This window comes from Aedes aegypti, chromosome 2 (assembly GCF_002204515.2).
Source record: "Aedes aegypti strain LVP_AGWG chromosome 2, AaegL5.0 Primary Assembly, whole genome shotgun sequence".
Classification (NCBI taxonomy): Eukaryota; Metazoa; Arthropoda; class Insecta; order Diptera; family Culicidae; genus Aedes; species Aedes aegypti.
In genome coordinates this window covers 31,798,169-31,823,990 of record NC_035108.1, presented here as the reverse complement: position 1 = coordinate 31,823,990, position 25,822 = coordinate 31,798,169, and the positions used below count along the sequence as shown (strand labels likewise).

At 39.2% G+C, this 25,822-nt stretch overlaps 1 protein-coding gene across 16 annotated transcripts in view; it reads left to right on the top strand.

Annotated features, from left to right (window-relative positions):
* LOC5574086 (collagen alpha-1(XVIII) chain) overlaps positions 1–25,822 on the top strand; it is a 980,207-nt gene that overhangs the window by 742,662 nt on the left and 211,723 nt on the right. For 13 of the 16 annotated variants that reach the window (XM_021840445.1, XM_021840446.1, XM_021840452.1 and 10 more), the window contains exon 7: positions 18,275–18,373. The exons of the other annotated variants lie outside the window; for them this stretch is intronic. In XM_021840445.1, coding sequence (XP_021696137.1) covers positions 18,275–18,373 — 99 coding nt within the window. The remainder of the gene's footprint in view (positions 1–18,274; positions 18,374–25,822) is intronic. 16 annotated transcript variants of the gene reach the window in all.

Sequence of the window (25,822 nt, the reverse complement as noted above, 5' to 3'; positions counted from 1 at the left end):
TCTGATACAATCTCTCTGTGATTCTTCAAGAAATGTTCTTGATTTATTTGTGGTTGATTAGTTAATTTCCTTGGAAATTATCTGAAATTCTTAGTGAAATCTTCAGAAAATCCCTCTTAAATTCGAAAGGAAATCCCCTAAGAATAAAATGAACTCTGAAAAAGTTCCGGAAATTCCGTTTAAAGTTCTTCCTATACTGGAGTTCTTCCGGACATCGCTTTTGGAATAATTCCGGAAAATTCTCAAGAATTCTTCCGGATGTCTTAGTGAATTCTTCCACAAACCCTGGGAATTTTCTGAAAATCTTTTGGATATCACTATGCAATACGTCCAAAAATACATTTGTAATTCTTCCACAAATCATCTCTTTCAGATTTTCACAGAACCTTCAGTTATTATTCCAGAAATCCCCCTTAAATTCATTCAGAAATCTCTATGATTATTTCGCAAATTATCAAAGGATTCTCCCAGAAATCCTTCTACAATTTCAAAGAATATCCCAGAAGGATTTTCAGAAGAATTTAAGAAAGATATTCGTAAAAGTTTAGATTTATTGTTAGAAGAATCCCAATGGTGTTTCCGGAAGAATACCATAACTATTCACGGTAGAACCGCAGGAAAACTTCCGGTAGTATCCTTTGAATGATATCTGGATGATTTGGTATTTCCCGATAAATCTCAAAAGGTTTTACAGAAGAGTAAGAATAACTCCAGAAAAAAAGATCCGTAAGAATATTTGAAAGAAATTATGAAGGCATAAATCCAGGAGTATTCCAGAAGAATTTGCGAGAGAATCCTAGGGAGATACTCGCAAAAATAATCACACGGAGATTTATTGGAAAATCTTGGAAAAAAGAAGTAATTTTGGAGGAACTTATGGAATAATCTTCGAAAAATCCAGTAGGAAGTATTCAGAGCATCCTCAGAAAGATTTCCGGAAGAATCCCATAAGGTTTTCCGAAAGATTCTTCCAAAAATATCCGGAAGAATTCCAAATGGATTTTCGGAAAAGTTCAGAAGTAATATAAGAATATTGACGAAAAAATTGAAGGCATTTTAGAAGAATTCTAGGAGAATTTTCGTTAGAATCCAAAGGCGTTCCCGGAAGAATCCCAGGAGTATTACCGGAAAAATCTTAGAAACATTTTCGGAAATATCTCAGAGTTCGGAGGAAATCCAGAAAAAAATCTAGTGAAGCCCTAGGAAAGCTATCAAAGAATTCTCTAAGATATCCGGTAGCATTGCTTCAGGATTAGGTAGAAACTTCGGTAATATTTGCGAGAAAAAAAATATCTAAAAATTTGATTCCCAGGACTTTAAGGGAAATCCCAAAGAGATACACACAAAAATCACAGAGGGCCTTCTGTAGAAGTCCCAAAAATATATCAAGAAGAATCACACAGAAATGCCAAGAAGGGTCCCAGAATTAATACCGGAAGGGTCCTACAAAATTATTTGGAAGAATCCCAGAGTGATATCTTCAAGAATACTGGGGTTTTTAGAAGAACTTAGCGAGATATCATAAAAAAACCCCAAGATTTTCAGAAAAACCCCAGAAGGGATTGGGTTTCTAGAGCAACTTGCTGAAGAAAAGTTAAGGATTTTTTTCTTAGAAAATGTAATTACGACATTATGATTCAAATCAATTTTTTGTGTAGCATTGGATTTCACTGTAGATACAGCTCGTAACATCAATATTGCATTTAATCTTCATTCAGGTGAATTTGTGCACATCCTAATCTAATTAAATGAGATATGAACATTAACAATTTTAATTTCTCCCCATACTGCCGTTATACGCATAAATGTCCATTGTTCCAAAATATGAAACCGAGAAAAACGCGATTAAAGATTTTCGCACATTTATGCTCCGTATTGGTGAAGGTTATGACAAATTTGAATAATTTCTTCATAATAATATGAGGCAATGGGTGTTTTTTATAGTCAAGAATTGGTTTTTGCGAAAGAATATGAATTTTGCTATGAAATTCAAAGTGGGACGGTTATGCCTAGAAATACCGCGTTTTGGGGGAATTTCTACGCATAAGAGTCCCACTAATTGTAGCAGACCGATTTTGACCAATCACATTGCTCTTGATGGTTAGTTTGACGAGAGTTTAATATCGAAAATGGAAAATGTGTATTGTAAAGCCTATATTGAGGGTCCAGACGAAGGCTCGTGTGGCATGTAGAAAAGTGGAGCCTTGTGAAGTGCCACACCCATGTGAATCAATATGGTTACAGGTTGGTAAATGCTGGGCATGGCGTAACATTGGTACCATGTGTACCTGAAGGAACAAAATAGATCCCTTTGAGTGGTTCATAGCCCCCAATTGTAGATGTTCCTGTGCTGAGGCTTGCAGAGCCTGACACAAACCCCCTAGATTTCAGGAGGACCATTCCCCCTAATGTTTGGAAGGCCATAGAGCACAGAGCTAAGAGTTTTACTCTGGCACTCGGACGATGATCAGCCGCCGCCCCTGACAATGGTACGTCATGCCAGTATTTACTACCTAAACGAACCATAATGTGGCATTCAATGTTCAATTAGTTGTAGTTTCTTAGAAAAATCGTTAACACGAATACAACTTCACACCGCACAAAAATACAAGCAACAGAAAAAATGTGATTAAGACATGAACTCAGAAAACCACAAACATCAAACCAATATACATGGTCAAGCAAGTGCTGAAACTAGATAACGTTGAATGCTTCTGGATGCATCCAATTAAATTTAATTTTCAAAAAGTTTGAAGCATTTGTATTTAGGAAAAATTTCGCCTAACTCAATTATTCAGTCTATCCCCTTTACAACAGTCTTAGAACACTGTTGTGTGGAACAGGCAATGTTCCACATGGGATGTAAAGCCAAAGAAAAAAGATGATATAAAACGATTTGACACAGCTCAATGAATCCTATAAATTAAGTATTTTATTTGCAACTGATTTTGGAAAATACACAGTGGGACAGATATGCGTAGAAATTCAGTAGCGAGACAGTTATGCGTAGAAATTCAACAGTGGGACAAATTGACTTGGTATGCTTTTCATAGAGTGTTCGAACAAAGTATATGTTTTTGAATTGTTTTATAATAATATAGGTTAAAATAGACTTTTTGGCTACAAAAACAATTATGCGTATAACGGCAGCATAGTTGAATAACAATTTTAATAAGAATGAGCCTCTTCCACATAGAAATGATTTAATTGGTTTGTATGATTGATTTCAGGAGGAATTGGATTCTTTATAAATAATAATTCAATATTTTTTCACGGTAAATTAGAATTGAAAATATTAAGTTTTCTGGAATCAAATATTTGTTGAACTGCATGTCTAGTAATTCGATATTTCAAATAAAATTTGTTAAGCCGAATATGAACCAACAACGAGCATTGCTTTAAATTTTGAGAATTTTTGTACTGCACAATCAGCATAAACATCCACCCCGTTTTGTTGATATGTTTTTTATTTTTACTAGTTCGTTTATTTGAGGCGTTTAACGCTTTACGGAGCCGAAACTAATTTTTTGTACTATTTTTTCACTTTTAAGTACCAAAATTAGTATGGGATGGAGCCAGGGTACTCGTGGCAACTCGAGCTTAGTGGTCACTATTTTTGAAGGAAGGACATGGTAGGGATTGGGATCAGGGTTCTCTGCTGCTCGATTATTGTATCATGGCGTTGGTACCAATTTCTTGCCGGTATTCATCTTCCGGATGGCCAGGATCCTCAATCCAACACAAAAAGGACAACACAAAAAAAACTGGAGACGAGAACGCAAGAGAATTAAACTTTTATACAAGACAGGCGAGGGAAATCGTAAATTGCGACCATTTAAATGAAATAACGGGAACCCAACACATCTCTAACTGAAACATAGGGTTGCCTACCTCGGGCCGCAAGGGTATCCAAAAGTTGCGCTCTGGAGGCGTCCATATCCGGGCACTGCCAAACTACGTGATCGATGTCATCATAACCGTAACCACACCTATTACAAATATTGCTCAGTGCGAGGTTAATCCTGTGTAGATGTGCATCAATCGAGTAATGGATGGACATAAGTCTTGATATCACGCGAATGAAATCTCGACTTACTTCCAAACCTTTCCAACAGGCTCGCAAGGAAACTCTAGGAATTATGGAATCCAACCACCGTCTCAGTTGGCCATTTAGCCAATCGCTTTGCCAACCGTGAAAAGAACTTTGACGTACTAGATGAATAAAATCATCGTGTGAAATTCGTCTATCATAAATCTCACCTTCCTCAGCGCCCACCTTTGCGAGAGAGCCCGCCTTCTCATTGCCATAAATTAAGCAATGTGAGGGGACCCATACAAAGGAAATCTTATATGATCTTTCGACCAGTGCACACATCTGCTCTCTTAATTTTGTAAAAAAGTAAAATGCAAGCTTAACAGGCTTCATCGACCGCAGTGCCTCAATAGAACTGGGACTATCCGAGAAGATGAAGAAGTGGTCTGCGGGCATGTTTGAGATCATTCCCAAAGCGAAGTTGATTGCTGTCAACTCAGCAACATAAACCGTGCAAGGTTCCTGAAGTTTTCAGAAAGCGGAAGAGTTTTCATTGAAGACACCGAAGCCAGTGGATCCATTGATACGATATTCAGTTTGAGCACTTCTTCGAAGTTTTCGATGACGAGTGTGTTGCTCACTCCACACTTAATAAGTATTTTCAGCGAGAGCTCCCAGAATCGATTCTGTATTTGTTCTGTATGGTTTTACCCTGCCAGAACCTCTACGCTCGCATTATGTGTCGAGTGCATACACCCTAAGGCGATACGCAAACAACGATATCCGTTCGAATTTAATCAGGTGGCAGTTTGCTGCTGAGAGAAAATAGAAAGAGCCATACTCTAGAACAAAGAGCGGTGCGCGGTCTATAGCACTACAGAGGTAAACAGCACTGGTAAAAACCCGAGAAAAAAAAACAAAAAAAAAACTACCGACTGCCAAAGACTAAACTGTCTTGTTCAAGCGCACAACAAGGGATCTTTGTTAATATGTACTAATAAGAATTTCGAATCTTTTCAATTAAATGAGTTTTTTGTCTACTTTTGAAAACGGAAACATGTTGCAAAATAAGTGGAGCTGCTTTTAAAACAAAAGCAAAATAATAATAATAATAATAATAATAACTGCTCATTTCAAATCGAGTGTCAGTCCCGTTCCGTGCGTGCTATTTCTGCATATCCGTCAAAACAGACTTTTGTGTGCCTTCTTTCTTTCGCTCTCCTTCACAACTCAACAACTCAGCACGATCCATCTTGGGATGGGTTGGTGAGTTGTCTGGTTGTTGCAGATGAACAACTTATCGTGTAGCGCGACATCGCATCTCAACTCACCGAAGAAACGGCCAGTTTAGATTAACAACAGCCATCTTGTTTCAATCCTAACGTCTAACGTCACAAACGAAGCTGACACCTGATCTGCAATCCGAACACTTGATTTCGAACCATCCAGCGTTGCGCGTATCAGCCCTATTAGTTTCACCGGAAAACCATGCTCAGACATTATCTGCCGTAGCTCATTTCTTTTCACTGAAACGTACGCTGCCTTGAAATTAATAAACAGATGGTGGTTCTGCAAGTTATACTCCCAGAATTTATCTGAGATCATTAACTAGGTAAACATCTGGTCCGTCGTTGATTGGTCCTCACAAAAACTAGACTGGTATTCGGCGACAAAGTACTCTTCGAGCGATCTCAGTCTGTTAAAAAGGATGCGTGACAGCAATTTGTACGCCAAACTCATCAGCCCTCTGAAATTGGCACGCTCTGGTCTGTGCCCTTTCTTGTAGATTGGGCGTTTTAAGCCATTCAACCAACCGGTGGACACTTTCTTCGACCTTCCATTCAAAAGTACTCGGTGAATTGATTGGTAAACCTGCTCACTTCCGTGCTTGAGAAGTTCGACCGACATTTCGAGAAGTTCGACAGAGATTCGATTTTTCTTTCACCAACCAAGAAAGACAACAGTAGAGGCCACGGATTGATGTTACGACTTCTAATAAGTAAACGTTGGTAGTCAATATATTTGACAGTTGCTTGTAGTTGACATATTTCCCTGAATAATGGAAAAATATCAAGGCTGAAGTAGATAAAAACAGAATTTAGTACACTACCATTTAATTCCACTATAGTTTGTATCCTTTGACAGATACGCGTATTTCGACCTCAACTGTAAGGCCGTCTACAGTGTCGTGTACTAAAGTCGAGTCTAGTACACGACACTGAAGACGGCCTTACAGTTGAGGTCGAAATACGCGTATCTGTCAAAGGATACAACTCTAGTGGAATTAAATGGTATAGTACTAAATTCATCTACTTATAGGTATTCCAATAAACAGCTCGAAGATTTATTATCATAAAGGTTGAAGCAATTCAGTCAACAAAAAAAAATCAAAATCCTGTCGAAGCTACAAGTTTTTGTCCCAATCAGCTTGCTTATCTCTATCAGTAAACTATTTTCGTTATTTCGATCAGATTGATGATTCCCATCAACGAAAAATCTTTTGTTTTTGCTGATTAGCTTAGATTCCAACATGGACAGACATGCAACCACTCATCAACTTTTACGTGTAACGACTATAAATTCAATTCAGCTTTCATTTTCCTAAATCTCTATAAGCATACACAGAATGCATTGCAGCACATTTTCTGTGGTGCTCATAAAATCTTTGCTGAACTTTTAACTTCAGATAGAGTTGATGCCGCACTTCTTCAGGATCATGCTCCGAACAGGCTTCATTTCCGTCTTTACAATTCCCTACCCCATGGAACCGGCCCTCTACATAATCCAACCACTCGTCAGATAGAAAAGCATACAAAAATTTCTAAGGAAGCAACAGCTTGACGCAACATTATTCATTCTTGAAAATAAAAAAGTAGAAAATAGGACACAACAAGAAGTAGTTTCCCCCCGGAGTGCACCTTAGCCAGTATGGAAATGAACCTTTAACCCTATCCTTCATTCATCTTTCCGATCCTCGCAGAGCCATGTGAGGGACGGCAGACTAGGTTGGGGCGGGTTATGCGAGTACGACGCCACCACGTCAAGAGCGTAATTAAAAAGTTTAATTAAAAACTTTGTTTGGTGAGTTGCGCACGCTGCACAGTGGCGCACGGTCTGATAGAACCTTAAAAACCTTGTGTTATCAAGACAACTTGTCATTTTTATAGAATAATGTACCATTCAGTGACGATTTCCCAGAATTTGAGATTGTCATCCGCAAACAAAGATTTTTGACATCCCTGAGGTAACTTAGGTAGGCCAGATGTGAAAGTATTGTATAATATTGGCCACAAAAGGCTGCCTTGAGGAACGCCAGCTCTTACAGGAAGTCTTTTAGACTTGGAGTTCTGATAATCAATCTGAAGTGTTCGATTTGACAGATAATTTTGAAATATTCCAACAATGTTTGCAGGTAAATTAAAGTTTTTTTGATTGTATAATCAAGCCTTCGTGCCAAACATTGTCGAATGCTTTTTCTATGTCTAAAAGAGCAAGACCAGTAGAATAGACTTCAGGTTTGTTGGAGCGGACCAAATTCGATACACATAAAATTTGGTGAGTGGTCGAATGTTCATGGCGGAATCCGAACTGTTCATTGGCAAAAATTGAATTTTTGTTGATATTGACTATCATTCTATTCAAAATGACCTTTTCAAAAACTTCACTGATGGAGGAAAGCAAGCTGATTGGACGATTGCCGGAAGCATCTGCAGGATTTTTGTTAAATTTTAAAATTGGTACATCCTTGGCATTTTTCCATTTGTCAGAAAAATAAGCCATCTGGAAAAAAATGTTTAAAAATATCTCAAAAAACAATAATAGGTTACTTACTGGAGGATTCTTGATGATGATGTTAAAAATTCCATCATCATCCGGAGATTTTATATGTTTTATTTTATGTAATAGTTCTCACTTCTTCCAAATCAGACCCTAGGAATTGTCGAAAACGTTCTCTTGACAATGCTCCCCAGGGCACAGAGTATATTCGTACCTAAATGTCATACGATATACGAATGCAAAAATGGTCAATTGGCAAAGACAGCTTTCAGTCAATAACTGTGGAAGTACTCATACGAACACTTAGCTGATAAGCAGGCTCTATCCCAGTTAGGACGTAACGTCAAAAAGAATAAGTTCTGATTAAATAAAAATCAATCTGAACAAATTTCATTAGAAAATCAAATTGTCAACTTGACGTTGATTTCCAGCGGGATTACACCGAAGAAAGTTAATAAATTCTCATGTTCAACCGTTTTGGGATGCATTTGAGGTTTTATCCGGCCTTTGTATGAAGGCGCGCCACTGTGTCCTCTGGATGTCCTCTTTCTCTCTTCAACTTAGACTCTCCGACGAGGAGAAACGTAAGATGAATGGGTTGAGTGGTTTATCATGGTGACGGTTGGATACAAAAATTCCCGAACGAACAAAACCATTATTTTATGGACGGGAAGACAGCTTTTTTACGCCAGTCAGTCCCAGAGCCAAAGATTGAATCGAGCTTCGGCTTCGGCGGCTATTGTGGGCGGGGAGGAAAGCTTCTGTTTCACTTTTGTCAGCCGTTAATGATCATTTTTTGTGCACATGTCACGAAAGATCGGTTGCGGGGATGTATGGTAGGAGCGGAAGTTTTGAAAACTCTCAGACGCTCCCCTGGTAATGTGGTTGAACTTCCGGAAGAAATGAAGGATTTTGAAGGGAGTTAAAACTGGATGATAAATGCTCTTATCTCTGGATGAAGAAATAAATACATTAAATGTACTGAAAGAGAGTGCAGGAGAATTAAGAGATCATACCTCAAAAGTGTACTGTCTCTCGTGGAACATCATTTTTCTTAAAGTTGTTGAGGTTTTCACTTGCAATTGAAAATCTTTACACGTTTTGAAACACGTAAGTTGAACCGTCAAGTTTTAGCGACTTCTTTAGAAGAGTTTTTGGATATGATTTTAAGGCTAGCGGTTTAAGAACATTTAAGATTTTTTTGCTGCATTATGCTATGGCAAGTCATGCAAATAATCACTTTGTAAATCGGTAGGTGTGTTTCCCAGATTGTGCCTATCAGCCGGTGCAGACAAATGGCTAGCCTCTCCGGGCTCATCTTTATGAGTTTAGCTCCGATACCATCCTTACCAGCAGCTTTTTTGTTCTTCTGCTAGTGAATGGCATCCTTAACCTCTCTCAAAGTGGGGGCCGGTAGGTTTCCGTCGCCCGCAGTACTAACAAAGGCATGTCCTCCGTTAACCGACCTTCATTGCCTGTGCTCTCAGCACCATTCAGGTGTTCGTCGAAGTGCTGCTTCTACCTTTCGATCAGCTCACGCTCGTCCGTCAAGATGCTCCCATCCTTATTCCTGCACATCTCGGCTAGCAGCACGAAGTTCTTGCGGGATGCGTTGAGCTTCTGATAGAACATAGGTGTTTCTTGAGACCGGCACAGCTGTTCCATCTTCTCGCACTCCGTCTCCTCCAGGCGTCGTTTTTTTTCGAGCTGCGCGTTAAAAGCATCTTTATCATCATCAGTGCTTCCGGAGTGAGGGCTGTGCACGTTTATTATGCTGAAGTTGAAGAACCGGCCTTTGAGTCTCTTGCACATTCTCTCATTGATCGGCCACCACCCGATCTCACGCCTCTGCATATCACCCATCACTATAAAAGCTGTTCCCAGCTCATGTGTATTGCCGCAGCTCTGGTAGGAAAAGCTCTAGAGGAAGTCCTGGAATATTGTATAGCAAAATTTTAGTAGTAAGTGTAGTAAGTGGCTATGCAATGTGCGCCATTTTCTATCTGGAAAGTGAACTCGTTGTGTGCGCATCGTTGTTTTAATAAATCCTTATTTAATTCGTTATTAAGTATAACTCGGACTTTTATTCCACTGCTGCCTAATCCCAATAATAGCCGCAGCTTTTCAGCAAGATCAAGCTAAGGATCGTGAATTTGAATCCCACCGGTCGAGGATCATTTCGTGTAGAAAATAATCTCGACTTCTTAGGGCATAGAGTATCTTCGTGCTTGTCACACGATATTTAAATGCAAAAATGGTCAAATGATGAAGTCAGCTCTCACTAACGGTGGACAGGCTCATAAGAACTCTAAGCTAAAAAGCTACGTAAAGGACGTAAAACGAAAGAAGATTCAAATTATGATCAAATCATGATCATGATTTTTACAAATTTCGTAGTTTGCAAGTTTTATCCGTTTGTGATTTTGTCTCACATCCTGTATATCAGTGATACTTGTAAATTTCAAATTGCATTACGGAAAATATTCAATCTATGCCTAATCCAGTAAAAATCCTTCAAGAATTCTTCCAAAGAACTCACTAGGAATATCCTTTTGTAATTCTGGCAGGAACTTTTCAGGTATTGGGGATCTCATCATGAATTATATCCGTGCCATTCCGCAAGAACGCGTTTACCAGTTTTCATTGAATTCCTGCTGGGACTCCCACGGAAAATCATTTCTGGGATTAGAATTTTTTTTTAATAGATTTTTTCTTGGAGTTTCTTTAGGCTTTCTAATCTCACCCAAATTTTTTTCGAAGGATCTGTAACAAATTGTTCAACATCATCAGAGAGTGCACTTAAAGGTTTTTCCAACTTTGCTTTCGAAATTCTTTCTAAAGTTTCTCTTTAGATTCATTCACCAAATCTTTCAGAAAATCACTCATAAAATCCCTCAGAAATTCTTAAAGTTTGATTGAAGAATTCTTAGCTAATATTTTTCAGGTCTTCCTGCAAAAAAAAAACTTTGAAAGATTCATTCAAGATTATAATATCCCACCAGTTTTTTATAAGATTCACTTGGGAAAATGTTCTTTGTGATTTGTCAGAGAAGTTTTACACAAATTTATCTGTATTTCTGTTTTTTCTTTAGATTGTTCATCAGTGGATCTTAGGATTTGTCTGAAAATCAATTTGATATTGATCACCGAATTCCTTCAAAATTCTCTCTCGCAGACCCCTCTGTAATATTTTAAAATTTCTTCAATCGCGCCTACCTATTTTTTTTTAATTCAATCATTCCAAAGTGTTAAGCGGAAAAAGTTCAGCTATTATTTCATTAACTCTTCCGTAAAAGTACTGAAAAATTTCCCGGGAAATTTGTTTAGCGACTTCTTAAGAGAATTATAGTATTGCTTCCCGTGGGATGTCGTCGATCATTCTGAAAAATTCACCAGAGATCCACCCAAGCATTTTCATAGATTTTCTACTTTAAACAGCATTATCGTTTCTTCTGAGAATTTTCAAAACAATTTTTCAACAGATTAACAAAAGGATTTTAAAATTCATTCTTAAACATCTCAAAAATATTCTCCAGAAATTCCATAAGGTATATTTTCAGGATTCAAAAATTGCTTCATTTTTTTTTTTTCAAATGTTAATTCAAGGATTCTTCTTTAAACAATATCCATCCACTTTCCATATTTGGCTCAAAAACTTCTCCTTTTTACTTTTGCTGGCTCTACTTCCTTCAAGACATGACCTGCGCTACAATGTTACGCCAACTAACTCGGTCCATGGCTGCTAACCTCCAATTCCTCGATCGCCAAACACTTCCAAGATCCTGCTCCACTTGGTCAAACCACCTAGCTCGTTGCGCTCCCCTTCGTCTTGTACCGGCTGGATTTGAGTTGAACACCATTTTTGCGGGATTGTTGTCCGGCATTCTCACAACGTGCCCCGTCCATCGTACCCTTCCAGCTTTGGCGACATTCGTGATACTGGGTTCACCGTAGAGTTGCGCAAGCTCGTGGTTCATTCTTCTCCTCCATACGCCGTTCTCACATACTCCGCCGAAGATCGTCCTAAGCACACGTCGTTCAAAAACTCCTAGCGCTTGCAGGTCCTCTTCGAGCATTGTTCACGTCTCATGCCCATAGAGGACTACCGGTCTTATTAGCGTCTTGTACATGGTACACTTAGTACGGAAGTGAAGTTTACCAGACCGCAAGGTCTTCTTTAGTCCATAGTAAGCACGACTTCCGGCAATGATACGTCTTCGAATTTCTCTGCAGCAGTTGTTATCCGACGTTATCAATGATCCAAGGTAGACAAATTCGTCCACCACCTCGAACTCATCCCCGTCGATCGTCACGCGTCTGCCTATGCGAGCTCTATCGCGCTCGGTTCCTCCAGCCAGCAGATATTTCGTTTTCGACGTATTCACCTTCAATCCCACCCGATCTGCTTCACGTTTCAGCTTGGTATACTGTTCAGCAACCACCTGGAACGTGCTTCCGACAATGTCCACGTCGTCAGCGAAACAAATGAACTGGCTGGATTTATTGAAGATCGTGCCCCGCATGTTGAAGCCCGCCCGTTTCATAACACCTTCTAGCGCAATATTGAACAGGAGGCAGGAAAGACCATCGCCATGTCGAAGTCCTTTGCGTGTTTCAAACGGATCCGATAATGCACAGGCTGCTTTGAAATCAATGAATAGGTGGTGCGTAGGGACTTGATATTCGCGACACTTTTGGAGGATCTGCCGCAACATAACGATTCGGTATGTCGTCGATCGCCCGTCCACAAAACCGGCTTGATAACTTCCCACAAATCTGCTTGCCAGTGGCGATAGACGGCGGAAGATGATCTGGGAAAGCACTTTATAGGCTGCGTTAAGAATGGTGATCGCTCGATAGTTCTCACATTCTAACTTGTCACCCTTTTTGTATATTGGGTATATTATTCCCTCCTTCCACCCCTCCGGTAGCTGTTCTGTATCCCAGATCCTGGCTATCAATCGGTGCAGACAAGTGGCCAATTTGTCCGGGCCCATTTTAATAAGTTCCGCTCCAATACCATCCATTCCAGCTGCTTTGTTGTTCTTGAGCTGTTTGATAGCATCCTTAACTTCACCTATTGTGGGAGTTGGCACGTCTCCCTCATTCGCCGTATTGATGAAGCCATTCCTCCTGCTGTCTTGATCTTCCTCCTCTGCGCCGTTTAGGTGTTCATCGTAGTGCTGCTTCCACCTTTCAATCTCCTCACGTTCGTCCGTCAAGATACCTCCATCCTTATCCCGGCACATTTCGGCTCGTGGCACAAAGCCTTTGCGGGATGGATTGAGTTTCTTGTAGAACTTACGCATTTCTTGAGAACGACGCAGCTGCTCCATCTCTTCGCACTCCAACTCTTGCAGGCGGCGCTTTTTATCCCGGAATAGATGAGTTTGCTGTCATCGCTTCTGTTTGTATCGTTCCACGTTTTGACGGGTGCCTTGCTGCAGCATCATCGCCCGCGCTGCATTCTTCTCGTCCAAAACCGTCTGACACTCCTCGTCGGGTTGGTTCCACGAACCCAATGGCACCTTCCGCTGCGTTGTTTATGGCTGCTTTGAGACTACTCCAGCAGTCCTGGAGAGGGGCTTCGGTGAGCTCTTCCGGCAACGCTGCTTCAAGGCTTTGCGCGTAATCAGTTGCGACTTAGGGTAGCTTGAGTCGTTCCAGATTGTACCGTGGCGGGCATCGGTATCGAATGTTGTTCATAACGGAGAGTCGTTGGCGTCACTAGGTAGTAGTCCGAATCGATGTTTGCGCCGCGATAAGTTCTGACGTCGATAATGTCCGAGAAGTGTCTTACATCAATCAAAACGTGGTCGATTTGCGATTCAGTTTGTTGGGGTGATCTCCAGGTGTACCGATACGGGAGGCTGTGCTGGAAGTAGGTACTACGTATGGCCATGTTTTTGGAGGCGGCGAAATCAATCAGTCTAAGGCCGTTTTCGTTCGTAAGCTGGTGAGCGCTGAACTTCCCTATAATCGGTCTAAATTCCTCCTCCTGGCCAACCTGAGCGTTGAGATCTCCGATAACGATTTTGACATCATAGCTTGGGCAGCCGTCGTATTCACGTTCCAGCTGCGCGTAGAAAGCGTCCTTATCATCATCGTCACTTGCTAGGTGAGGGCTGTGCACGTTGATTATGCTGATATTGAAGAAACGGCCTTTGATCCTCAACTTGCACATTCTGTTGTCGATTGGCCACCCAATCACGCGCCTCTGCATTTCGCCCATCACGATAAAAGCTGTGCCCAGCTCATATCTGTTGCCGCAGCTCTGGTAGATGGTATAACCATCCCTATACGTATGTACCGTCGACCCTTTCCAGCAAACCTCCTGCAGCGCTACGATGTCGAACTTGCGGAACCTCAATAATTCGGAAAGAATGCGGGCACTTTCCAAGAAATTGAGAGACTTACAGCTCCATGATCCGAGTTTCCAATCGTTAGTCCGTTTTCGATGCCTGGGTCTATGCCGATTGTTCCGGTCCGAATTTACATTGTATGCTTCCTGTACTGATGATTTTTACGGCTGGCTTGTAAGGCCTGCACCAACCCCCTGTCTCGCCGGAGGACCATCGTGCACAGCACTGTTTAGAGTCCCACGTTGGCACTAGGACGATGATCAGCCGCTCCTAACATGGAGAACAGACGCTTTTTTGAGCCGCCCCTAACATGGAGAACAGACGCTCTGATAAGCTACACCCTCAGAAGAGAGGAAGGGGGGCTTTCCCTGTCAGCATACGACCAAGGTCCCACCAGGGTTGGTTACCCGATCTTCCCTACGGTTACTCGTACCCCAGGCGGCACCACGGGGAGGTAGGGATAGGAGTTACTGGAGTTACTTCTCCAGAAATACCCCAATATTTTTAAAGGAAAATCCTTACAAATTACTTTACGAATCTTTTCATTGACTTCTATTTTTTTATTGAAGTTCAAGTTGAATTTGGAAGAAATACTGAATTCTTGTCAGGAACTTCATGAGTTAACCGTAGATTTTTTGATACTTTTTGACGAAATTTACTTAACCGCTATGCTAATTTCGGGAACAAAAGTATTCCTGGGAGTTTTCAATAAATTTCCTGTGAAGATTTGAAGCCGAAAAGCATTCCAAGAATACTTTTTTAGATAATTTCTGTATATTCCAGGGATTTAAAGTAAAATTTACAGAAACAAGCAAAAGAGAATTTGTGACGCAATTTACGATGTATTTTGAAAATATTTCTGAAGAACTTTTGATGAACTTCGAGATAAAGTTTTCAATAACTTTTTTGGTAAAACTATATAAAAGAATTTGACAGAATCAATGATTTTTTTGGAAAAATTGCTAAGGCAAAGTTTGAACGTTTGAAAAGTTATGTATTTCTTTTTAGTTAAATTCAGGAAGGCATTTCGGGATCAACTTGAACATGAACAAATCTCACAATATTTTTTGACTAATTTCTAAAAGATTTGTAACAAAAGGATTAAAGACTCTTTGATATACCATCACAAATTTGATTAAACTAAAATTCTAGAGACTGCAAATTTTTTTCTAAGTGAAAAGTAGTATAGAACTTAAGCAATATAAATTAAATTTGAGAAATTATTTAAAAAAAATTGAAGCGAAAACAAAGAAAGAACATATTGCTGGAATAAAAAACTATGACCGATTTTTTTAACTTTTCTTAGAAGCCTTAACCAGGTTGAAATTCCTTGAAGAGATGTGTTATGAATAAGGCCTTGTTTTTCGTCAATGATTCCAGCTATCTTATGTCTAAGGAGTTCCTTCAGTAATTTTGCCTATTTATTTATTTGCTGACAGCTTTAATATCTATTAATTTTGTCGAGTTGTATTAATTTTAAACGAGTTGTAATTATTGTATGGACCCTCCAAGTTGTAATTATTCAGGTCACCCTCCAAGAACATAGGAAATCATATTGCAGTTAAAATGCTGCTACAGGGGATAGGCAAAATGATTAAGATAGGCAAAATTTTGCCCAAATTCAAATGCTTATAACTTTATGAAAAATGGATGAAATTGGATGCATCTGGAAGCAGTCGACGGCAAATTTGGTCCAGTTTTAGGAACTTTCTGGGCCATGCATATTGGCCACTGGACACCGGAGATGTTCCGGATTTTATGAGGTCATGTTCAAATGTCATTTTTTCTGTCGCTTGTATTTTTGTGCGGTGTAAAGTTCGATAGATGTTTGCAATTTTCCTAGAAACTAGAACTAATAGGAAGTTGAATGCCACTGGACGCATTAAGATTGGTTGGAAATCTTCAGAAACATGACCATTTCCGTAAAACTGGTTCCGGAAAGCATGGTCAGTCATGTTTGTATTTCAAATCATGTAAATATTATCCGGAGCTATATCCAAGCGGACAGCAACCTTAAAAATGATGTTTCCTGCAGCGTATTCAGAACCATTAGATGCACAGACCACTCTATAGAAGGTTCCAGGTACCCCGGGGGAAGTGGTCAATTAGGAACATATCCGGAACCATATCAATATGGGCATCAAACTTCATGATTTTCAAAGGTTATGCTTTCCGAAGCATTTCCAGCATCACCGGCTGCCATGACCACTTTATAGTAGGTTCCAGGTGCCCCGGGGGATGTGGCCAATTCAAAACATGCCCGAAAACACATCAATATGGGTATAAACATCAAGATTTTTGAAGGTGATGCTAATAGAAGTATTTACAGCGCATCTTATTTATACGACCACTGTATAGTAGGTTCCATGGGCCCTGGGGGATGAGGTCATGTTTCGAATTGGCCACATCTCTAGGAGCCCCTGGAATCTACTATAGAGTGGTTATTACATCATGTGGTTCTGAAAATGATCGCCATTTTCCAAGTCCCATGGATCTTACTGTTTATGGTAGAATGTGATTCTAAACAGATGAACGGACATATTCCGAATCGGCCACATTCCCCGGGGCACCTGGAACCTACTATAAAGTGGTCATGGCAGCCGGTGATGCTGGAAATGCTTCGGAAAGCATAACCATTGAAAATCATGAAGTTTGATGCCCATATTGATATGGTTCCGGATATGTTCCTAATTGACCACTTCCCCCAGGGTACTTGGAACCTTCTATAGTGTAGTCTGTGCATCTAATGGTTCTGAATATGCTGCAGGAATCATCATTTTTAAGGTTAGTGTCGGCTTGGATATATCTCCGTATAATATTAACATGATTGGAAATACAAACATGACTGACCATGCTTTCAAGAACCAGTTTTACGGAAATGGTCATATTTCTGAAGATTTCCAACCAATCTTAATGCGTCCGGTGGCATTCAACTTCCTATTAGTTCTAGTTTCTAGGAAAATTGCAAACATCTATCGAACTTTACACCGCACAAAAATAGAAGCGACAGAAAAAATGACATTTGGACATGACCCCAGAAAATCCAGAACATCTCCGGTGTCCAGTGGACAAAATGCATGGCCAAGGAAGGTCCTACAACTGGACCAAATTTGCCGTCGACTGCTTCCAGATGCATCCAATTTCATCCATTTTTCATAAAGTTATAAGCATTTGAATTTGGGCAAAATTTTGCCTATCTCAATCAATTTGCCTATCCCCTGTATATGCTAAAACATTTGAAATAGTAGTATTTGCACTGTTCAAAAAATACGAATTTAAGGAACCGCATTTCTTATATCATGACAGTCTTTAGTATCACAGTATTTTTTGCAACGGAGTCGTCGAGCGACAGCCGAACGATTAATAATTCGATGGTCGCACGAGGACAGAACCGTCACACTGATGCTGTGTACGACAAGCGAAGTTTTCCCACTATTGTTCAACAGAATAAAAGAACGTAACTGCTGAAGACTATTTGTCAATTGATTCAGAAGATTTTTGTTCACCTAAGAATTATGTAAATTGTTTTTTTTTTTTTTCATTTTTATGTATATTATCATAAGCAGCGTGTGCAAAAACTATAGCTGAGAATTGATGTCATGCATTTATGGTGGATAAAGAACGAAGCCACACCTTCATTTTCCAAGAACACATATATCTCGCTCCAAAATTGTCGCCCAGTTTTTCTAGCTAAAAACAACTAAAACTTAAGCATGATTGCCAATCAGACGGAAATCATTTTGAATGGGAGACGCTAGGCATTACAACATTACATTCCTATCAGCAGAAACGTCGGGAAAGTAAAAACAATCGTTTTTTTACAACCAAACTGAGAAAGTCATCCAAAAAAAGCATGGTAGATATATCTTTTCCATAAAAGCATATGATTGAGACAAATTTAGTTTATTCAACAATGATAAAAGCTTTTTTATATAGTTTAGTTTATTAGTTTAGTACCTAGTATGCACCTCTATTTTATGTTCTTTTGTTAATTTACTCTTTTGTTTTCCCATTTCTTTCGTTTTCTTTTCATTTTTCCATATCCACACACACCGACACACCAATCCCAAACCCAACCCAATCCATCCACCCGTATCCGTAGGAGCTAGACGACTCTAGTAACGTTATCTATGAGGAGGATGACTTTCTGGGGGACGGCGATGCCCTTGGAGGGGAACTATTTTCCGACGGCATCAGTGCGGTAAGTACACTTCGGGGTAAATTAATTAACAACTTTTTCGCCCGGAAAGTTTGCTCCGAACGGGCAAAAACGTGTTGATTGATCAATTGAAAACTAATTTTTCGTTCCATGGGTTTGATGTGTGATGAGGAGGGCGATGAATGAATGAATAGTGCACACTTTCAGATGACACAATTACCGGGCCAAACTAGTTTAGTTTTATTATAAGTGTTCCAGTAATTGAAGTTGAATGGAGTTGCGTGCACCGAGGAGGTTGAGCAGTTTTTGTTTCAATTTTCCAGGTCGACTTTCATTTCACGCTGAAGTGGGTTCTACACGGACCGGGAAATTTACCCAAACAATAAGCTCGATATATTCTCAATTATTGGCACTGAGTGGAACTCAAACTGACATTGCACTAGCAGGGGAATGGAACAGAAGCGTACCAAGCATGGGCGTAGGCAGAGGGGGCACCGGGGGTGGTTATAATAATTGTCTTTTTTTGATTCCTTGGTAAATTTATCAAGAAATTAATCCTAATAGTTCTCTTGTGGTACCGCCATTAACAGCGTTGCAAGAATCTGAAATTCTCCTATTTCAGGCTTCCTAAGTAGCAATTTAAGTTTTTTTTTTTTTTTTTCATTTTGACGGTTAAGCCTTCAAAAGGGCTTTACTCAAAATTCACGTTACGATTTTTTTAAATCGCTCCAGAGGTATGGAACAACTGTGTAAACCAACTGGTGTCAATAGTTTTGATGCCTGTTTTTCTTGATAGCAACGGTAAATTAAGCACCGTGTGAACTTTTTAGGTAACTTGCCCCACCCTGATCGAAATCCTGGCTACGCCTATGATACCAGCGCAGTCAGTCCGGGGAATTGAATTGCGGAATTAGACTTTTTTCCTCCAACCGGGGTGGAGTTCTGTCCCAGTGGGTCTGGCTGGTAGCTGGCCAAACACGCAACGATAAATTTTAATTGAATTGCAAACAGTTTTGTTTGGGTGCAACGCACATTTTTGGGTAGCTATGCTGATTGACTCGCGTGCTGGTTAGTAAGCAGCAGGGAGGAACTATTGACCGTGTGCCAAACCGTAAACCTATGCATTGGATGTACTTTTTCGGAATTTTGCAATATTGCTGTGCGGTCGGTGGAAATGAATTCGAATCCAATTGAACTACAATTTATTTCAACAGCAACTGAAGTGGAGCACATTGACGTAAAATGGATCATATTTACATTTAGCAATTTACCTGCACAATAGGTTGGGAGGTAGTCTTGATATTTGAGAAACATATTGAAAACAATCCATGTTTAATGCGATTTGATTACCTAATGCGTTCATAATTGTGAAAAACTGACTAAAATGCCAAACTGTTGACTAAACCTTGTGATTTTTTCAAATAAAACTGTAAACTTTCTACAGAAAAAGATTCTTTTTTATTTCAAGTCCTCCATCTGAAAAGTGACAATTTTAACTTTTAAAATCGTATCTCTTCGGAATACGAATCGTGTTATTTGGAATTAGAGTCAGAACACAACAATTTTTGGTTGAAAAGGCCATTGATACAATATAATACAATATAATATGAATAACGTTGTTTCAATTTTCTAAATATTTCATAAGCTGTTTACATCGAACTGTAGCCAATTTTTTGGAAAAAACTTAAGCAAAATTTTGCTTCTTCTTCTTCTTCTTTTTCTTCTTGATATTATGTTCTAACTGGGACAGACCCTTCTTCTCAGCTTAGTGTTATTATGAGCACTTGTAAAGTTATTAACTGAGAGCTTTCTTTGCCACAGTTGCCATTTTCTCATTCGTATATCATATCGTGGCAGGTACGATGATACTCTATGCCCAGGGAAGTCAAGTAAATTTCCATTACGAAAAGATCCTGGATCGACCGGGAATCGAACCCAGCATGACTTTGCTTTGTAGTCGCGGACTCTAACCACTCGACTAGGGAAGGCTAAATGGCATAAATATACTCTAGGTTTCCGCTCAAATGTTACTAAAATATGGACGCGCAATTAAAATTTATGCTCACACCTGGAATCCACCATTCGGATATGGAATGTCAACGCAAACTGTTATCTGTAAACTGAAACTGTAATCAAAGAAAAGATGATTTTTTAGTTACTGTAAGTAAATTACATTAAATTATCATTCTAATGCACAGAAATAATGTTTTTATAAATTTGCATCGTCACGTTTAAAATCAAAACTTCTGTCAGACGCAAATCTCAAATTAAATTACTTCCAATCTATCTTTCAACCATACATAAAGTACCTCAGCATTTCAAAAGAATCTCACGAACGCTTCTAGCTCGTAAGTTGCCACATAGAAGTTTCCATCCACCTCTGCGCAAATTCTTGCATCGATGCTCCTCGACGATCGAACCATCCAGTGACTGACACTCACGCTCCTCCTATGCAATCTGGAACATCACGTGCATAAACAAACGCACTTTTCCAACACCACTTTTTCGGTTAGCCAAACCAAAAACCACCCCCTTCGGCTAGATTCTATCACCTTTCCCCGAAACCCATTTGCCCGAATTCCATTCGACCAAATGGACCATTTCACCGGAAAAACTATTTCCCCGTATTGTTACATGTCACGTATTGGAGCTAAAATTTATTATATCAGTATGATGAGGATACTTAAAAAATATTTGCCAAACAGTATATTCAAAAAGAAAGGCTAATTCTCGATTAAAATATCATCACCTATAACTATAAGTCTTATAAGTCATTTGATAAAATACAAGTATACATAATCTTCCTTGGGGGGCCAGATAGCCGTAGCGGTTAACGCGCAGCTATTCAGCAAGACCAAGCTGAGGGTCGTGGGTTCGAATCCCACCAGTCGAGGATCTTTTCGGGTTGGAAATTTTCTCGACTTCCCTGGGCATAGAGTATCTTCGTACCTGCCACACGATATACACATGCAAAAATGGTCATTGGCATAGTAAGCTCTCAGTTAATAACTGTGGAAGTGCTCATAAGAACACTAAGATGAGAAGCAGGCTTTGTCCCAGTGGGGACGTAACGCCAGAAAGAAGAAGAACATAATCTTCCCTAGTTTTGTGGTTTAAAATTTCCTCGATTTTGATATTTTGATTAGAATTATGATAGTAGGAGAACTTGTAGCTTACCCAGCTTAGTTAAGACTGACTGCATATAACTATGTTAGTTACTCTATGATTGACAGAATTCAATGATAATGCACAAAGAACCAACTAGGAAATTGGCTATGAATCAACTAGGAAATTGACTACCATGGCCATAAACTTTTTCTATGTTTATAAATCAGTGACTCAACTTAGCCAAGCTCAACAAAGACGCCGGCCATGTCCTTGTAATCAGGTGGGCATGATAAAAAGAATGTTAATATGTAACTTTTATTCATTGCAGACCGTATATAGCTCTGCATCTCCATAAATGTAATGGGAAGGCGTAGTTGTTAGTAGGAAGGCTAATTGGATCAAATGATTCACTTTGATAGTAATTAACCTTTCGGTTGTCGTGCGATTTTTGTAACGCGAATAGTCGCGCATTGTACTTTGTACAACAGCCTGGGATTTTCATGTTCAATATGAAATACCTCTCGATCTAGATTAATTACAGAAAAACCATCTTCGACAATGCTGTTTAGGAGATCAAGGGCTGACATGCGGTGTTGAGGCATTCCGTCACTAGGCAGCGCTAGTGTGCATGAAAATTTTGTTTTGCGAATATCTCAGGAACCTGATCACTTTGAAAGATGACGTTTTCGGCAAAGTTGTTCAGTAGCTGAAGGACTATCGTTGTTTGAGGCAGTTGATTCAAAATATTCAGGTTCAGAATTCTAACCACTTATAAATATGGCGTCTTCGGTAAAGTTGTTAAATAAGCCAAAGGCAATCATGGATCTAGGTAGTTAATTCTCAATGTTGCCACCAGGTGACGCCAAAGAGCATTAAACATTTGCTTTGGAAATATCTGAGCAGCTCGATCGCAGTGTTATATAATACCTCAAGGGCTATCTTTATTTAGGCCTAGAAATTAGAGATTGGCTAAAATAATGATAGTCCATGAGCTATTGAACAACTTTGCCAAAGACGCCATCTTTCTAAATGATCAGGCTCCTGAAATCTATGCAAAACAAAGTTCCATGCTCACTAGCACCGCCGGTGGCAAAATTTTTAACCAACTTGCTTGAGCAATGATAGCCATCAAGTTGCTGAACAACTTTTTCGAAAATACCATCTGTCTAAATGGACAGGATACTGAGATATCGACAGAACAATCGACAAAACCGAATCACATGAGGCATCATCATATAGCGCTCAACCTCTAGAACATTATTGCACATATTGCTGTTTGCGTTTGACATGCAAATCCAGTCCAACTGAGCTTCAAATGCGGTAACACAAAGTAATCAAAGGATAGCATAAAAATCACAAATGTTGTACACAATATAACAGCACGATAGCCCGAATATAAAACCAGTGTTTGCTAACCCTTGTGAGGCTGCAACCCTCATTCAAGCTCTACAACCATCCCGTGAAGGTGATATATTCCGAAAACTGACAGCTACTTGACGACTTCATTTCTATCAACCTCGAAAAAAAACTGTAAACATATAGTCACGGTGCCCCGACAGACCGTTATTATGAAAAAAAATGTCCATCAAATCTGAGCACATGGCTCGGTTCCTGAGGTCATGTTGCACGTCTGGACCAATTTAAAAAAAAATCCCTAGGAGGAATCTCGAGAAATCTTGATTTGAGGTTTTTGACTAAAAATTTAAATATAATCCTTGTTAAAATTTTGCAATAGTACTGAAAAAAAACAACAAAAACAGTTGGTCAAACTGTTCTTAACTAATATAAAATTCTAAACTTTGTTATTGTTGTTGTTGAATATTAAAAGTGTTCTTCTTGGAAGTTGAAGCCGTGATGACAAGGACTCACACCAGACTCTCTCTATCCCCGAGGTACCTTAGTTGGCATATCAAAATCTGGGCCCCAATAATAATCATTTTTACAAATAAAGTAAGCTAAAAAATTCCTCATATTTAGTTATTCATCAATCGAAAAAAAAAAGCTACAGTCCTTCTTTTTATATGGTGCATTGATTTATTGAGATGTTGAAATCCATAGTCTATGAATGGAGAGTTGGGTGAAGACTGAAAACAAGTCTAGTTATTGAAACGTCAAATCATCTGTCTATCGAGCAAAATAAACAAACACGTTTTGGGGCGAGCTAAATATTGTCATCGTGACGAAATTTAAAATAAAAAATTGCTACGGTTTAAATTGCGGTGTACTACGATGATGTAACCAAATAATTGCTCTTTAGGGCCTAGAATTTGTGAATGAATCCCCTTTGTATTACATGTCATGTAACGGTAATGTAATTCTTCCATCAGTGAAAATATATAAATCCGTTTCAAAGTTGGGATGCAACTGAAATTTAATAAACTATATAAAAAATTGTAAGTTGTAACTATATAAAAGTTATTCAGCACAGACAGACGGGGTTGGTGGTCTAATGACTACCGCTTCTGCTTCATAATCAGAAGGTCATGGGTTCAATCCCAGGCCCGTCCCTTTCTTCGTAATTTGTGTCTTTCACTTGCTTCTATCTACCACTCTTAATATATCGCAGTTGATGTTATCTATCACAGTTCATAGCATTTGCTAGAACCCGAGACGAACAGAAATAAACCGTTCCCCTACACGCAGCGAACTGGACTATCGAATTTCATACATTTTGCCTTATGAAAGGTGGAACGATTATTGCAATACGAACGCTTTATGTATCGTTTCAAGGTTCTCGGTTCTATTCCAGGATGCGACGAAAACTATTTTTGTTTTCAAATTTCGGTTTAATAAGGCTAATTTATGAATTTCAATCCGATTTCTTGTGGCGAATTTTCATAAGGGGTTCCTATGATTATCGATAGTCCATTTGCCTGAGTGTACGCTTCCATTCGTTCATCATTATGCCTTTATCAAGTGTTTATCATTATTTTCGCCTGATTCATAGGCAGTCCGCTAACCAAACCAGCAAGCCTCTCTGCCTTAACAATTACCCCACCCTTTCACCATTTCCGCATGAACTGGCGTTGACGCAGTGGTATATACAGTTGTGTTCAGAATAATAGTAGTGAAAGGCGATTTCCATACAAAATGCTCAACTTTGGCATGCTGTAACTTTGTTTCCATATGAGCAATCGGCATGAAATTTTGACGGTGAACTACAAATATATTCGATTTCATTATCACAAAGCACCAGGTAAAATCGCTCAAAATAATAGTAGGTTTTTCTTTTGTAAATTTTAGTTCAGCAACAATTTTGTAAAAACATGACTCGTTTATACATTTATAGCTTGGGTGGAAATTGCTGAAATGATGAGTATTATGCGTTGCAAGAAAAATTTTGATTCCAGGAAAATCCTGAGTTGTTGAGCGGTAAATTTTCCATCAAAATCATCTCAGTCGCCGCTGACAAAATATTGAAATTGTTTGTTTGGGTATCTATGAATCTCCTGTCACGATAAATTCGAAACGGCTTTCGCTTGAAAGTTTAGCGAACATTTTTAGGCAAGTATTCAATCCATAGTAAATGACTTGAATGTAGTAAAAACCCTTTATGTGAGATTTTGATGCAATTGCATAGATGTGAATCACACGCATGGAAATCTTTAGCATGATACATCCAGACCCGTAGCATACTGTATTTCGATCAATTGGGTCCAACACAGTACTTGGCCATCTTAATGCATCCATACCAACGTTCACTAAAATTATAAGAACCAACTTGTTTCGATTCCATATGCTACGGGAAACTTTCAAGACCATACATAACCGCGGATAGTTGTGTTGAACTCACGGTTCAACCACATGCATGGGCATCAGTATTTCTTTTGAATAGATCAATCTGAGAATTTGAAGAACTGAGGTGCGTTATAGTTAGTAATGCGATAAAAGCGTGCGAATGGGAGTGCTAATATTGTCCAAAATGATGTGCCGAATTGTAGCTATTGTAACGTTGATGATCTGTAATCTCATCGAATTGAATCATGTGTAGAACTACAAAGCTTACTGTGGTTCATTTGCTCTATGCGGAGATTGCTCGCTGCGCGTTATTTCCGCGAGGCAATCCAAATTTTTAAATTTCCCCGCAATAAGAAAAATTGAAAAACTCCACATTTAGCAGATATTTAAATTATTAAAACTACTATTATTTTGAGCGATTTTGAGCGATCACCTGGCACTTAACTTTTTAGCCGGTAGTGTGAACATTTTCAAATTTTGTGATAATGAAATTGAGTATATTTGTAGTTCACTGTCAAAATGTCATGCCAATTGGTCATAGAGAAACAAAGTTACAGCACGCCAAAGTTAAGCATTTTGTATGGAAATCACCTTTCACTACTGTTATTCTGAACACAACTGTACGGTCAATAGCCTGGGACACGG